The 17,659-nt window shown below is 43.8% G+C and overlaps 1 protein-coding gene across 1 annotated transcript in view; it reads right to left on the bottom strand.

The window, feature by feature from the left end:
• Positions 1–935, bottom strand: part of KCNIP4 (potassium voltage-gated channel interacting protein 4) — a 408,354-nt gene extending 407,419 nt beyond the window's left edge. Inside the window, exon 1 of the mRNA XM_054999384.1 lies at positions 848–935. Coding sequence (XP_054855359.1) covers positions 848–935 — 88 coding nt within the window. The remainder of the gene's footprint in view (positions 1–847) is intronic.
• Between the last annotated feature and the right edge of the window lie 16,724 nt (positions 936–17,659).

Below are 17,659 nucleotides of genomic sequence, written 5' to 3'. Positions count from 1 at the left end.
TGCAAAGACAAATATTAAGTTAGTCCAAAAATAGCAATTTACATTTTTAAAGCATCTTCAAACATGGCAAAGCATTACATAAGCCAGTCCGTTTATCATTGTCACATGACCTGGGTGTAAAAATGCTTCATTGCTTGCTTATCACAACAGGGAGCATGTGTCTTCCAACGTCTCATTTAGATGGACAGCTATTTACATGCTGAGATTTACTCCATTAAAAAAAAGAAAAAAGAAAAAGCTACATCTTGGCTTCGCATTTATTTCACCCACCTTAGAGATTGACATGCACACACTCCCCAGAACTCACAAGCTTTCTACTTCAGGGGTCTACTCTGTCAAAAGACACATTACAGACATTTCCCAGACTTTACATGCTTCAAAAACTAGGCTGTTCAAAACATTTCCTGATATAATTTTAATGTCACACTTGCATTCAACATCTGATTTATATTTCAAGAAAAGCTATGCTTGCTGACAGAGATAACATGAGCATCTCTCATGCACTAACATCTGCTTTCTGAAGCAAAGAACAGAAAGGGCAACGTTTTTCAATACCTGCTCACACGCTCCGAAGAATATGCACACATGCATGCATATTTAACATTAGCATATTGATTTGAATGTGATTATACTTTTTAAAAAGGTTTTAAATATAATCTCACAAATCTACAGCTGCTGCATGCAGTTTGCAGCCGAGAGTCCCAAAATATATCCATTATAATGGGTTTGTTTTATATTTTTCAAAGAACGGACACCAACCGGAACAACAAACCACTGTTGCATGTGAAGACAGCTACCCTGATACCAAACCACACACCTTCACTGTAAAGATACAAACATTTATTACCTGGATGAAGAGAGCCTGTGATCAGCCGGAGAAGATACTGTGCAAATTTCAGTAGTTCCCTTTTACAACGTTTTCGACATCCACTCATCTTAATGTACAACGCAATCAGGTATTCCTCTGAGCACAGCCAAAACTAATAAAAGCAAATAGTTTCTGACACTGAACTTCTGTCCCGGTTTTGATTACCGTCTGCCTGTACTTTTTTTCTCTCTCCCTCTTTTTTTACAAGCTGCCTTGTTAAAACCAGATAAACTCTTTCGTGTTTCTTTGGAAAAGGAGATTCCTTTCAAGGGCCAGAGGAGGTGAAGAAAAGTGATGTGTGGGGGGAGAGGGGTGCTTCTCTGTATGGTCACACACAAGGGCTCCTATGAGCACCTGGGCAAGCTGTGTGGGAAAGGAACATTTGTAGTCCAATTGGATGCCAGAGATCTGAGGCACACTTTCCCTCAGCAGGCTCCGGAGCCAATCTTGCTGCAACCTCGTAGACCATTCAGTCGGAGGCGGGGCCTGGGAGCCCAACTCTACACACAGACATTTGTCCTCATCAATGAATCAGCAGGCAAGCAGGTAGGGAAAGAGCGAGCGGAGATGGCCAGACACTCTGTTTCAGCTCTGGCTGACAAAGACAGAGGAGAGAGGAAATGAACTTGCTAAAGAGCTACAGGCAGGCTGCTGGGGAAAGAATAGCCGGGCAAGGATGAGCAAGTGCAAGGGGAAACATTCTAGCCGTGCCGTTCAAGGTCAGGCTGTCTGTTTTGTCTCAGTAAGACAATGCACAACAGTTGGAATCAAAAGCTCACCTGTCAGAAATAAAAAACAATTCAGGCAAAGGGCTGTCTGTTCCTCTTAGTGGCAGCAGCAGCGGGAAAAATGGGCAAAATCCTGCAGGTTGCTGCCAACGTTACGGCGCAAATCCGACAGCCCACCTCCAAAGGAGTGAAAAGTTTTAATTGAGACTGAAGTGGCACGTTTCCAGAGTGCGGGGGAATGACTGCAGCAGGAGAAAGAGCGAGCACATGCATCCTCGTGAACACGAAGAGAGCGGCTTTCTCATTTGCAGGAAAAGGTGTTGCCCAGTTCATTGAATGAAACATGCATGCGCACACACCCCATTCCACATGGCAGAATAACCCCCCGGAGTTTGCCTCCATTGTTAAGAGAATGCCAAACATTATTACCAAGATCGTGTCAACCTCTACGGCTCAGGTCCTCCTGAGCCCCTGTGAACATTGTTCAGTGAATATTGTTAATATTATTCTCTGTTTCTCTCTGTGTGTGTCTTGTTTGGCTCAAAATTATTGACTAATCTGGACCTGAATGAATGTGTTTGTGCAACGAATGCGTCATGGTCACTGGTTACCTGCTTTTATCTTGAGCAATATTCAAGAATGATTCTGTGACTGTTCTGTTACTAGTTTACCAGAGTTTAAGACATAATGCAGGATTTGATAATACACCTGTATTCATGTTATACAGACACTGTTCAAAATCGTAGGCAGATCTTCACCAAAGTTAAAAATAGGACTGTGAATCTATATTCATGCAACATATGCTTTCAAACTGAAAGCAAGGAAATAATAAACGCACATACATACGCACAAAACCCCGTTAATGTGAGGAAATAATAAATGTACATACATGTGTGTGCAAAAAACACCACTGAAAATCTGGGTTAATTTGGTCAATAAAATCACATCCAAAACGTGCTTTGCAAGGCATATATGTTCACCTTGGTGACCACAGAAAGGTGTCCAATCTTAGTAGGATACAAATTCCAATTTGAGTCTGAATTGCTCTCATTGAGAAATTCAAGAGCATCCCTGTCTGAGGGCAACAGAGGGCCAAAAATCACGGACAGAGAACAGGTCAGATTATGAGGGTAGAAAGATTTGGGGGAAGGCCATACACGGCATTCAAGGCTAAACACAGGGAAGTTTGGGCTGGATATGGGAAGGGCTAGGAAGCAAATATAGGAAATTAAGGAGAATCATCTCATCTCTGAACAACACTGGCCTTGACTGAGATGAGAGGACTAAGATTTCCAAACCGGATTAGGGTTCAAATTCCCACTCAGCCATGAAGGGGGAGGGGCCTGACACTTACCTCATGCCAGTTGTGATGTCACTTCCGGAAGTGATGTCATCACACTGGCCACAGGAGTGCTCCTGTGCTCCGTGTGGGGCCAGTTCAGCCCATTCGGAGCCAAAATCAGCCCCAAAGAAAGTGCAAGAGCACTCCTGCGGCCAGCACAACAATGGCACTTCCAGAAGTGATGTCATCACGCAGGTGCCAGAGCATGTGCACGTCGTGCGTGTTCCTGGGGTGCTTGCCGGTGGCAGGCAATCTCTGGGGGGCTTTCCACCTCCTGCCAATCACTGGTGGATCAGTGAGCAAGGGAGCAAATCCTCAGGAGTTTGCCTGCCACCGGGAACCCTGCAAAGTGCACTAACCTAACCTACTTCACAAGGTTGTTACGAGGTTAAAATGGAGGAGGGGAGAACATGGTGAGCTCCTTAAAGGAAGAGCGGGATAAAACTGTTAATAAGGTCAACAGAAAGCCCAAGAGGACAATACTACAATGGTGGAGGCTAGAGATGACCAGAGAATATCAATGCAACCCTAAATGGACTTACAGTCTTCCAAGTCCATTTAAATGAATGGTTTTAGTATGGTGTGACTTTGTTTAGGATTCCACTGCCGATCAATATTTAAGCCAAGGGGTTATGTCAGAGACTTACTGTTCTCATCAATTATATGCACCTTTTGGTAGTGCATATTGATAATGGAAAGGTTCTGCCATTTTAAGGTGGTAATAAACTAAGACAGCAACAATAAAATCTATTTCTATTTCTATATATTCAATTTCTAGCCTGCCCTCCCCACCAACAGGCTCAGGGCGGGTTACATCCAAGTATAAATACAATTAAAACCACAATCTGCTTTCGGAAGTAGTCTCAGTGGCCCTAAACAGAGAGAAAATGTCACCCACCCCCCACCAATATATTAAACAGAGGTTCCATATTGATATCCTTCTACCTTCCTATGGTACCATTCTTGATCACCCACAAAAGAACCTAATGTATCATATTGGGGTTCAGAGCTCAACCTGAAGAGCTGAATGGGAATGTACAAAGGCTCAGTTTAGACATTATCAGGGCTTTTTTTCGGGGAAAAGAGGTGGTGGAACTCAGGACTGCACAATGACGTCACTTTGCGTCAGCTGGAACAAGGGGGGAGTTTTTTAAACGCTTTTTTAACGCTTAAATGGTCACATGGCTGGTGGTCTCGCCCCCTGATATCCAGACAGAGGGGAGTTTAGATTGCCCTCCGCGCCTATAGATTTTGTGGAAATCTAAACTCTCCTCTCTCTGGAGATCAGGGGGTGGGGCCACCAGCCATGTGACCATTTTCAAGAGGTGCCGGAACTCCATACCACCGCGTTCCCACTGAAAAAAAGCCCTGGACATTATTATAGTTTAGTTTGCCTAACCAGGACTCATCTCACCGATGATCAATCACTTAAAAATTCTGGTTTGCCTTGACAATGGTGGGTTTCTTCGCCTTCTGTGTGGCCTGGGAGAGGGTCACCGGGGAACAACCCAGGATGGCTGCATTTATACATAACTCAAAACAGCTAAGTTATACATCACACAACATACTTAAGACTAATGCTGGTTAATAAACCAATTTCAGATCCTGACCCAATGGATCACATCTAACCATACTTAGTAGGGTGGCCTGTATTCACACGATCATACTAAATATATTCGAACAGTACCATAGTTTGTGTAATGTCTGAAATGAACCAAAAGTTTTGAAAATCTTAACCAATTTCTTTGGGCTTTTTTCTAATTTTATCAATCAGTTTATCAGATATATGAAAGTAAATGCCTATTCAGTTTTTCTTAGTTTAGTTTATTAGGAAAAAGTTACAAACGGACATTAAAACAAAACATTTAATAGAGAAAAAGAGAAAAAAGAAAAATAGAGAAAAGAGTTTAAAAAATTCAGTAGAACTTGCACACCTGATAGAAAACAGATCGCACCCTACTAAAAAATAAACTTTTCAGACAAAAAGATAGGTTAATATTCAATTAAATCTATACGTTCAGGCTAAATGTCAGTATATTTCAAATTCGTTTCGGATCTATTGAAGGCAACTCTAGTTGCAAGCTCTGTCATTGCTTCAGTCCACGTTCCAAAGCACGGCTTAACTGTTGCTGACAACTTTTTAAGGCTCTTTTGCTTAGCTATTGTCCAGGCTCTTATAAGCCTTTGTCCTTTCAAGAGGTACCAGGAGGAAGGAACTGAGGTAACTGAACTACATTTTCTCCTGTAAAACTGATTTGTCTATTAATTTCTAACCAAAACAGTACAAATCATTAGACATACCCATGACATATATGTTAAAGTAGCTTTTTGCTTCAAAATCATTGTGATGTTTCATCTTGCCAAGGAACTATCATCAAGCGGGCATCCGGCAACATTTCAGGAATTACACTAGGCCTCCAGTGCTAGAAGTGACTAGCAACAACAACAAAAAAAAAAGGAATATTGTTAAGAGTAGCTTCATGTTATGAAGAAAAAAGATGGCCAATTCACTTGTTCCTCTGCACTCCCATGACTGGCTAATGCTAGGTGGTGATAGCTAGGGTTCCCAGGCCTGTGTTGGCAAATGCTGGGAGACTGGGGGAGGGGTCTGGGGATGCTGGAGTTTCAGGAGGAAATGATGTCACTTCTGGGTGGTGCTCTAGGAATTTCATCTAATCTCTATGGTAAAGACCAAAGACACAAGGCAGAGTTTCACAATCAATACCATTCTTCATTTTTTTCTTTTGCTCCTCCCATAGCAGATTGGCCGTTCCAAGCTTGCAGCTGGCAAGTAGGTTGCCAGGTCCCTCTATCCTCCTGGTGGGATGGTTGGGACCTGGCACTTACCTTTTCTGCCCAGGTGAGAATCTTCCGGAAGTGATGTCACCACACTGAGTGCGCGGTGATGTCACTTCTGTAAGTGATGTCGTTGCACCGGTCGCAAAAGCACTCCTGCGCTCCGCACAGCTCAGATTCAGCCAGTTTGGGGCGTAAATTGGCTCCAAACAGCGCACAGGGATGCTCCTGTGGCCAGCGCGACGGGTGGGAGCGTGGGCATGGTGCACGCTCCTGAGGTGCTTGCTGGTGGCGGGCAAGCTCTGCAAGTTTGCCACCTTCTGCCGATCGCTGGGCAATCGGCAGATGAGGGGGCAAATCCCTGGGAGTTTGCCCACCACTAATGGGCACGTGGGAACCCTACTGGCAAGCCTAGAGGTAGCTTGCACAGCTATGAAGGACTGTCTCTTGCTCACATGCCTCTGTACTGTGGTCTTCTAGTTCCCCATATTAAAGCTTTCTGTTTGGCACCTACCAGAGCTTGTTCCTTCTTTATAGTGGCTTCCACCTCGTGGAAGAGGCACCCTGAGAAAGTGAGGGGGATGCTGTCTCTTGGAGGGTCTTAAGACGGACTGTAAAGCTGTTTTATTTGTGAGGACTTTGGATTTAAGCTGCAGGCATGGCTTTAGTAAGTGTCATTAATGGGATAAAACTGTATTTTATATATTAATGTTGAGTTTAAAAGCTGCCTTGAGCCACAATAGAAAGGCAGAATATACATATTTTAATAACAAGAACTGGTCTTTAGGTACTGTCTGTTTCACATGATCCTAGGAACTTGCCCTGTCCTCTAGTAACAATGTGGTTAGCGATTGATTTGCAGATGTGCTAAAAACTGCAAAGACCTCTTCCAAAAGAAAGAAAAGCAAATGATAAATGGCAGCGCAGTTGATGGACAAGAACCAAATTAGCTCTTTTAATATCCTCATTCATTATTTACACGAAGGGATATAGAATGCCCAAGAATGCTCGGCTGGAGAATGTTATAAATACCCTGGAGAACAAGATCTATTATAACAAGGGCCAGCAATTGTTGAAACAGGGAAAGGGAGTGGATAAATGTAATTGAACTTTGAGAAATGAAAGGCAATAAAGTAAGGCAACAAACAGTAGCGAGTCTGGTTTAAGGAACCAGTAGATGAAGACAGAAGGCCCATGAAGGTCAGGTATGGATTTCCTATGCATTGTGAACCAAGACAGTAAAATCAATGTACATAAAGACAAAGACATACAGATAAAGTAGATGCCATTAATATAAGGTTATGTGATCTGGAGGCTACATCTGGAAATCTATGGTGAATGGCACATCTAAAATTCTTCGTCAACCTCAATTGTTAGCAAATAAAGTAGGCACCAGGCGGCCAAAGTGCTTCTAAGTACCATTTATTACAATCCTATTTAGAGTTACTGTCCACTGCAGCTCAACAAGGAATGTCATCTGAACTCCTGTCTGTCATGACCCCCTTTGACCAGCCCTCTGACCAGCCCAGTGTCTCGGACCTGGAGAGTCCAGAGGAAGAATCTGAGGACCAGCCTGGTCAGGACGGGCCTGGTGCAGAAGAAACAGAAACACTGACTGACCCTGTGCCCAAACGACTCCTCCGGAGTCCACAAGTAAGGCCACGGCTGACCATGCCCTAGCAGAACCTGAGACCACCCCACCAGAACCTCCAAGAGAGTCCTTGCTGCCTACTGCAGAGATTATTACCTCAGGGCCCTGCCAGGCAGAACACTAACCAGGGCCCATAGCCCTTCCAGACTGCCTCCCACACCAAAGGAACGGTGGCAGCCAAGGGCCAGGCAGAAGCGGCTCAGAGAAGGCAAAGTGCAAACCTAGCAGCAGGTCTTTACCCATCTTTGGATTGATATGAACCCCTTTCGGGAGACAATCATCTCAAACAGGAGGTATAAATTCAAATAAATCAATAAAGGCTGATCTTTTTAAAAATGAAAACCAAGATCCTCAGGAAGCAGAATTGTGAGCCAAACAACATGTTCTGCTGGAGAAACACAGCTTGCACATAGCCCTGCTTAAAACCCACTGGATTCAGAAATATTTAAGCACACATAACTCGTGTGAGATTGCAATCTATATGTATAATAAGACAGAGATGTGGGAAGCAGAAGGCACCAGGGAGGCGATATATTATTAGCAAAATTACCAAACAGCTGTCAAGGTTAACATGTTCCACAGAACTTCGACCTCATCTTCTAGCTGTTGCTTAGTGATTAGACATTTTTAACTTTGTGCCTGCTTCTTCTGAAGTGGCGCTTTCTTTCCATGCATGATCTTGGGTTGAGCAAAGTTTTCTTTGCAACTACTTCTCAGGAATTTTGCTTTGAGGCTGACTTCAACTCTCAGATGAAGGAGAACAACAGGAGGGTTCTGTTTGTCAAGGCTTCACACACAGCACATTGCTGGATGTTGCCCTGTCATTGTGCTACAGCAATCATTTGCAACTGGCTTGGCTTGTCCATATAAGAAACACTAGGGTTGAATGACTGCTATAATGCAATGATAGTGCAATACCAAATGTCGTGCGGATGCAGTCATATATAGGTGAATGCACCTAAAGAATTCATTTATTTTTCTGTATTTAGGCTCAAATGCTCATTAGGATAAGAGTGCTTCACTCAGCAACTCAGTGCAGTGCAGTGGTTAGAGTGTCAGACTACACTCAAGAGACACTCAGAGCCTCTCTAAACGAGATGAATTACACAAGGACACTCAAGTGAAGTGAGGCCCAATGTTAACCAGGAAGCAGAGTTCTTAAAAGGACAGATCGGAAGGCTTGATCAATTTCCCCTCTCTAGAGAGCCTGCAAATATCCCTCCTCAGGGGGTTTGTTAATTTCCTCTTTGCCTCCCCAAGGCTCTGTCAGTTTCACCTCCCCTTCTGGGAGCTGAAGAGGAAATAAACAGCCCCTCCCCTGAGGAGGGATATTTGCAGGCTCTGTAGAGAGGGGAAATTGACAAAGCCTTCCGATCTGTCCTTTTAAGAACTCGGCTTCCTGGCTAACTTTGTGCCTCACTTCACTTGAGCATCCTCGTGTAATCTGTCTCATTTAGAGAGGCTCTTAAGTTCCAGTCCTCATTGTGCCACAGAAGCTTGCTGGATGGCCTTGTAACACACGCTCAGCCTAATCTCTCTCTCAAGATTATAGTGAGGACAAAATGGAAGAGAGGAGAACAATGTAAGCCTCTTTGGGTCCCCACTCAGGAGAAAAGTGGGGTATAAATGGAGTAAATCAATCAATAAATCACTGTATGAACTAAGAGTGTGCCCTGGAACCAGGGTTTTTTTTCAGGGGGAACGCAGGGGAACAGAGTTCCGGAACCTCTTGAAAATGGTCACATGGCTGGTGGCCCCGCCCCCTGATCTCCAGGCAGAGGGGAGTTGAGATTGCCCTCCACGCCAGCGAAGAGAACTTGATTCTCGAAAGCTTATGCTACAATAAAATTGGTTAGTCTTAAAGGTGCTACTGGACTCTTTTTGATTTTGCTACCACAGACTAACACGGCTAACTCCTCTGCATCTACTTTACAGAGTTGCGGTGAGGATAAATTGGAGAACCAGGGGAAGTGATGGTGAAGTCACTTTGGATCCCTACTAGGGGTGTGCACCAAGAAAATTTGTGTTATATTTTTGGGGGGGTGGGTGCCATGATTGCTTACTTCCAGTTAATATATTACCAGTGCTGGAGTCAAATCCATGTGTGTTTTTCCCTTCAAGATTTTCAGTTGGGAATCTTTTCAAGGGTATGGTACAGCTGTTTAGAAAGACAATTGCACCAAATTTGCACAGAACACAGTCCTCTCTCAAATCTAAAGACCTCCTAAGTTTCAAGCAGATTGAACAAAGGGGGCAAGTTTGCAGACCCCCCCCAAAGTAGGTCCCTCCCTGTGCAACTGCATTTCTCTCTATAGATCCTTAGAATGACAGCAGCCTAGCATCAGAATTACAAAAAAAAACTGCATTCATTTCATTTTCCTACTGTTATAATGATTGACTGACAACAAAAAACGTTTACCTCTCTGCCTGTTATGCTTCCTTGTTGTGGTTTGTCTAACAAAGAAGGAGATCAGCAGCTTTTCCATTATTTCCAGTGGGAACTTTGGGGAGGGGCTGTGGAGGCTGTTTTTCAACTAAATGTAACAAAAAATGTTGGGGAGCAACTACTGTCTGTCCAATAAAGACTACCCAGATACCTCCAGGCTTCATACTCTGAGAGGGAAATCCCCACAAATGATTGGGAAAAGAGAAGACAGCTCTCTGAGGTTCATGATTGGCTGGGAATGCTCTGCGCTCCTCCCTTGCAAGGATCTGAGTAGAAGGGGGAAATGCTATTCTCCAGGAAATCAGTAGATTTTTTGGGAGTGTTTTGTGCTCCTCCTGTATTGCCCATGGTTCAAAAGGATTCCAACAAGCAATTATTTGTGAACAAAAGAGTGCAGCTTTATTCAGCAACTAATAATAACAAAAATACTACTAACAGTCCTCCAGCCACCCAATAACCTCTATAAGGAGTTTCAACAAGCAGTCCTTCTCTCCTCAGGGTGTGGGTGTGAGCTTCAAATACCAGGCAGTCTTCCAAGAAGGCAGGTCAGTCTTCAGCCGGGCTACTCTCCTGAAAAAGCCATCTCTCCCCCGTCTCTCTCTCTCTCTGAAGTTTTTCACCCTTATCTAGCCACCCTTACCACCACCAGGTGCTTGCAATTTACAGTGCTGAGTAGAAGTGAACTCCCTGCTGCCCTGAGGCTGCTACTCACATGGAGAAGGGCTGTGTGGCTCACCACCTATCTCCATCACAATAGTCTTCTGGCATTTTCCACTATACCTCCCTTGTAAGGATCTGATTGGAAGAGAGAGATGCCATAGTCTAGGAAATCAGTAGAATCAAAGAAAAACATGCACTCATGCTGCATAGCTGGTAAACACCGGATTTTTTTTTAAAAAACAGATGTTTTTCCCAGGGATGTACTGTAATTCCCAAGCATCTTGGATTCGGGTCACCATTCTGGAAAATCAAGGTAATGATTCAAAACAGTGATTTCCATGTATATCTTCAGCTTGGGAATTGTGTTATGCACACCTCTAGTCCCTACTGGGGATGCATGTGTAGTTCAAATATCTAAATAAATACATCAGTGCGCACACATGCAGACACACTTATAGGCTGAAGTATGAATTGTTATATGAATTATGGAAACAAAATGATCAATGTGTTATGAACACCATCAGTCCATCATCGTAAGTATGGGTCCATACCATCAGTCCATCATGCCTACTGCTATCCAGGGTCTCAGATAGGGGTCTTTCAAGTTATCTGCTGCCTGATGCCTTGAGCGGGAAATGTCAGGGATCGAAGCGGGGCCCCTCTGAATGCAAAGCGGAGGCTCTTCTACTGAGACATAGCCTCTCCCCCAAAGCGTGTGCATAAAGTATACTGTTCTGAGGCAACTTCTTATAACATCAGAATAATTAAAAATACTTTCTGGAAGCAAATATCTCTGTTGGAAGCTCATATACCACAAGAGGCTAAAAAGTGTTTCGTTTCGTTTTGCCAACTCCCTTGCCCTTGAGTTCACTCTGAAGATTCCGTTGCAGCCAGCAGCCTCTGGCAGATTACACTGCAGACAGTCAACGTCAAGAGCCAGTGGACGGCCTCTTCAGTTGCCTGATTAAATATTCACAAGGACCTGGGGAAAGAGAGGGCATCGCGGTAAGAAACAGCAGGATCTGACTTTCTGTAGTATGAAGCTCAAGAAGGAGGATGAGAGAATAAAAACAAAGCCGTGTGTTGCAGCGACTGTACAAAAAGGGGCATAATGCAGTTTTCCATGTTACACACTTAAACACTGTGCACGCCCCATTAAATTCTCACTGCAGAAGCCGCAGCAATTGGAGTCTCTCAATGCGCTGTATCTGCTGAACCCTCGCTGCCAGCCAACAACAAATCCTGACAGGAGAAATAATTCTTCCCATCGCTGCTGTGTACAACACTGAAAGACTACAGTTGTGTGCCCAAAGCCTGGCAAACTTCCAGGCCAAATAATTAAATAATAAAAGGGCAAACTTCACATGATACTCCTCTGCCATTTTAAGTCACTTGGGGGGCATTCCACATGCCCCTTGTGCATTTTACCAAGAATCCTGCAAATACCCTGTAAGTAGGGTTCAGGGACTTTCTTAAGATGGTAATCTGCTCGATTCTGGTGGCATTGTGGCTCAAAAAAGGGAGGAGAGGCCAATGTCCACTACAAGTGACTTGAGTATGCCGACGAAAGGAAGCTTTGAGATTCAGAGCAGGGTTTGGATGCAGACTGCAGGAACAAGCATAGGATCAGAAATACCTGAGTAGCAGGGATCCCTGACCTTTCTGTTTGGATAAATCCATTGCTTTCCACTTGCTTGGCTTGTTGGGGAGGGCCAGTCCTGCTCCCAGCAGCAACAAAAATGGTAGAATATGGTCGGTGGGGCCGGCTGTAATCAGTGGGACATGCCAGTGCGAGGGCCAGGGCTTTTTTTCAGCGGGAACGCAGTGGAACGGAGTTCCGGCACCTCTTGAAAATGGTCACATGGCTGGTGGCCACGCCCCCTGATCTCCAGACAGAGGGGAGTTTAGATTGCTCTTTCCATCTGGAGATCAGGGGGCGGGGCCACCGGCCATGTGACCATTTTCGCTGAGGGCGATTTAAACTTTAAAAAACTCCCCCCTTGTTCCAGCTGACCCAAAGTGACATCATTGTGTGGTCCTGAGTTCCACCCACCACCTCTCTTCTCAGAAAAAAAGCCCTAGCGAGGGCCTTGACATGTAGTGTTTATGCTACCCCTCTGAAGGAGAGTAGTACTTCCTCCATCTGGCATGTGGGGGCTGAGAGAAAAATGATCCGCCCAAGGCCACCTAGAGAGCTGATCTCACTGTTAGGGTACAGCACTTTCAGTTTAGGATTTTTAAAATAATTGTAGGGACATCAGCTACTTAGCTGCCAATCATTTTAGGACTGCAAGGTCTGAACCTACTGTCCTAACAGAGTTGAAATTTTCCTCATGTAGCATTCCCTGTATTTAATTCATGCCCTTTCTCTCATTCTCTTGCCGTCCACCCTCTGATCACTTGTCTGCGCACAGTAGCCATGCACTCTGCTTATGGAGGTATTAGCTTATTGCCAAAATAAATTTTATATATATATATACACACCTTCCACTGTTTCTGAATACCGTCATTGTTACTAGAATTCATACTGCAAATTCTGAACGAAAAGGCTATAGAAATTATAAACAGTAGCAATGATCATTTTTACCAGAAGCGGTATATGTGATCAGAATTCTGGAAGAACTTCATATTAAGATTTATCTCTTTCTGTTGGCTGACTTTTCAGTTTAGGAGTCCATGGCAACTGAAGATAGCAAGAGCTTCTTTTTATCACCAGTGTCCGTTCTAGTTAAGCCTGCGTCCATGGCAGTTAAACAAAAACAAAACCTCCCATCCCTTTATCCATTTCCCTAGGTTTCGAGCTTATCAATATTGAGTGTCCTTGAATTATGGATGAAAGACCTTATGTACTAGAGATATACAGTTAGTGCTTTATTATTAAAGAGGGAAAGACAGATAAATGGGGGGAAGGGGGAGATTTGTACCTCTTAGTCTCCCAAATTAATTTGTAAAAAGGAAAATGGGATTATTTTGCATTGACAAGGAAAAGGTGGTTTACCAAATTGTTATGATCTGAACTTGCTCTATGCCTTTAAGTACATTAATGGGCTCACTTCCAAGTAGCATGGGACTACAGTGTCCTCAATTTGCTTGTAGCCCATGTGATTGTAATAATACCCTTCCTTTTCCATGCGGGTATCCATTTGAACTTAATTATTAACAAGTGAAAACTTGCATAAAGAGAAGAGTAGGACTCAGCCCTAGAAATCTAAGAATTTGAATTTCAGTTCAATTACAAAGCAACATTGTGCAAATTACATGATCATATCACTGGTTTGCACACTGAAAGAGTGTGAATGTCCCAAGATCACCCAGTTTCATGACACAGCCAGGACTAGAAACCTGCTCCTAGTCCAGCACTTTAACCATCATATTGGCTCCCAGTACTGCTCTAGCTGGATTGTTGAGACCTCAGGACATGAGCCAGGTGTATTGCAGATGAGAACCACCGCCAACAACCTACATAGATAGCAAAAGGAATTATATGACCCAACTGAATCCCTATAGGGGAGGAGGGGTAGGAAGGTCTGCATGATCATTGTAGAGACTGAGACCTAGAGTAGATCTTGGTTGTGAATCCATAAGAACTGGTCACCAAATGCAAAAGAAAGAATGGGTATCATGGACTGCACCATTCCATACTGCAGTATGTACATTAGTAACTTGCTGCAGTTAGAAAGACAGCACCACAAGGAAAAGGCTGTGCTACTACCATTCTCCTTGGTATGCTAGCTTTTTAACATGCAGGGATTTTTTTTTTATGGAGGAAGCATTCAAAAGTATTTATTTACTTACTTGATTCATATACTGTTCACCTTTACTGTGGACATTCAAAATGGACTGGCAATTCCTATCTCTAACGTAACATGGTACAATCATTGTCCCAACCCAGAACCACTTCATTTTGTTGCATGGGTACAAACAGGTTCCTAGCCCCCTCCGTGTTGTGTTAAGGAAAGAGAGAATATGATTAACACTCAACAGGAACCTGTCTAAAAAGAAAACCCTAACCAAGTAAGCATTAGCTAATCAACTAGCATTAGCAATTTTTTTAAACAAACACAGCAAGTGTATGAAACTTACTAGCTAGTGAAAGGAAGGAAACATTTCTAATGCTTGAGGCATACAATAGTTAGTTGCGTTTTATTACGTTTTAATGATCACAGATGGGCTTGTACCTGACCAGTCCAAGGAAAGACGGTTCCTACTTAACAAAGCACTATGAGCAGAAGGAATATCCATCAACCAGCAGGCAACATCAGGTGCATTTCCAGCCCACTAGACTAGAACAGATCAATTACTTTTTGACTGGTAACTATTGCTCTTCTCATTGCCTATGTTCACTCTTGGTATATACCCACCAAGTTGTTTAGTAACTGCATAGCATGGGGGTAATGAGGCTCACCCACCAGCCAGGAAAGCCACAATTCAAGCCTCATCTGCGCCATCTATTTACTGAACAGTTGGCAGCAAACCACAGTTCTTTCAGCCTCAGCTCCTCCGTCCGCTGTGATTCTGAACAGCATCACTGTTCTAGCTTCCAGGGTAGTTAGAAGGATTAGTTTGATAACACATGTGCAACATTTCATACTCTCGGGAAAAGAAACATGTTGCATTCTTATTCTTAGTGGTATTTTTACAATTTGCTTTCTATGTTCTGAGCAGACCTGGCTCCCTTTCTGTTTGGGAAGAGCAGAAAACTCCGGAGAAGCCCTTAGCCAGCACAAGCAGCGTTTCCTAGCTGGCCAAGGAAATGTCACTTGGAAGCTGTTTGGGATCCAGGAATCCTCACTTGCTCTTTAAAGAAGCGTCCGTGGTTGGTGTGGCTGGTCCCCTTCAGAGAGATGCTCCAACACCTTTGTGTTTGGTTCATGTCCCGATTCACAAAACTTGCCATCAGTTTATCAATTATTGTATCAAGAGCTCACTGGACCCCTTGTTAGAGTTTGCTCGGGGGCTTCTTGTGGAGCATGAGCACAACTGGCTTTCAAGCATGCACACTGTCAAATGTAGGTGTGTATAACAAATGTCTTGGACAATGAAATATTTTTTAAAGAAGATCTCATTTTCGCTGACCCCAATTAACAATTGTTGATTGCTTCCAGCCATCAGTGTAAGTGATTTGGCAGAGATTTTGCACATGCAGTTTTGAAAAGGCCATGGGAGTGGTCGTTTCCCACCAAAGTAGTAGTATGGATTTTAAATTCCTCCAGTTGTCATTGTTTTGAAAGCACACGATCTATTGTTCTGCTCCAATCCCCATGCCTTGTTTATAATAACATTATAATAACATTCGATTTATATACCGCCCTTCAAGACAACTTAATGCCCACTCAGAGCGGTTTACAAAGTGTGTTATTATTATCCCCACAACAACAATCACCCTGTGAGGTGGGTGGGGCTGAGAGAGCTCCAAGAAGCTGTGACTGGCCAAAGGTCACCCAGCTGGCTTCAAGGGGAGGAGTGGGGAATCAAACCCGGCTCTGCAGATTAGAGTCCTGCTGCTCTTAACCACTACACCAAACTGGCTTTAGTGACTGCCATACCAACAGTTGCAAAAATCATTTTAAAATGTTAAGTTTAAACCAATTGGTTTGTTAAATGCAAGCATATAACTGTCAACTGCACAAGTGCAATAGCAATAGAAATATCACTCAGTGTGGGCAGTGTGCTACATACGAGATACTGAACTGCACATGCACAGAAATAAGGCAACAAGGCATGTAACACAACGTAACAAGCAACACAGCTATGGTAGAGTCACAAACAGCCTCACGAGCAGTTTGAGATGTTCGCCAAGCAAATGATCAAATCTGGAGGATTGACTTGCAACACTTTGCAGCCATCAAGGACTGTAAGTTTGACCTTCAAACTTGGTTGTGAAGAAACCCTAACAGCATCCCTGGCCTAAATTGGACAACTGTGCACCAGCTGAATCCTCACCCAACATCCCTCAAAGCCGCCATTTCCAGAACCACTGAAGGCATCAATTCTCTTCCCTTCGTATCATTCCGGCTTTTTCGATCTGTTTCCTTACGACATCCGGTGGGTATCCCAAGGGATGACCTGCTGCAAGACAGACCCAAAGGAAAGAACAACCAAATGCACTGGTGGTCACATACAGCTCTCAGCGATACTGCTCTCTCTCAGGCATTGGGAGGCAAACCTTAACTTGCCTACAGACAACCTTCTAATCTTAAACCACTTGATCCTAATAATGTACTGCCGAATGTGGACCTGGTCTTTGGGACCGGGGCCTGCAATAAACCAAGATGCCAACTCTGTCCCCATATTCACTCCAACAACACAATCACTGGCATAGCAACATCAGTTACATCATCTCAGGTTCGTTCACGTGTTCATCTTCCAACGTTATATATGCCATCATGAATCAGCAATGCCCTTCCACCCTCTACACTGGGCAAACAGGTCAGTCCCAATGCAAAAGAATAAACGGACAGAAATCTGACATTAAAACCACAACATTCAAAAACCAGGGAGAGAACATTTGAATCTTTCAAGACATTCAATTCCTGACCTAAACGCGGCTGACTTCAAACTGAGAAGCTTCAAGGGCAGATTACCCTATAAATTCAGAACAATGGAACTCCCAGGGCTGAATAGAGACAAAGGATTCTTATCTCACTACAGATGCTAATTTCTCCTCTAATCAAGCTGTATTGTACCTTTACATCCTGACTCCCTTCTTTGCTTCACTCCATCCACCTCCTGATGGAGGGCCAAGCTAGAAGTGATGAATTACACTTGAATGGCAAGTGAACAGACTCACATGTATTCCTCCCTGTTCACTTGCGCTCCACTCAATCACTATGTGATCAGATATAAAGGCTCAGGAATCTCCATTCCTCCTTGTATCCGAAGAAGGGAGCTTTCTCGAAAGCTTATAGGCTGAAAATCTTGTTGGTTTCTAAGGTGTCATTGGACTCAAATCCTGTGGTCCTACTGCAAGCTAAAACAGCCACCTAACTATGAAGCTATGAACTACGTAGAATAAACCAAGCCAATGCAAGGAAGGGAAAACTCCATCAGGCCAATGCATTAGTTCCACAGGGCCAGTTCAAGGTATTTAGTTGCCATAAGCAATGGACACCCATCACCTCCTAGGGAAATATCAGCATGGGCCGGATGGGTCCAGGAGGTGAGGCCG

This window comes from Eublepharis macularius, chromosome 15 (assembly GCF_028583425.1).
Source record: "Eublepharis macularius isolate TG4126 chromosome 15, MPM_Emac_v1.0, whole genome shotgun sequence".
Classification (NCBI taxonomy): Eukaryota; Metazoa; Chordata; class Lepidosauria; order Squamata; family Eublepharidae; genus Eublepharis; species Eublepharis macularius.
Note: the sequence above shows the minus strand (reverse complement) of the source record. Positions and strands in the feature narration are given on the sequence as shown.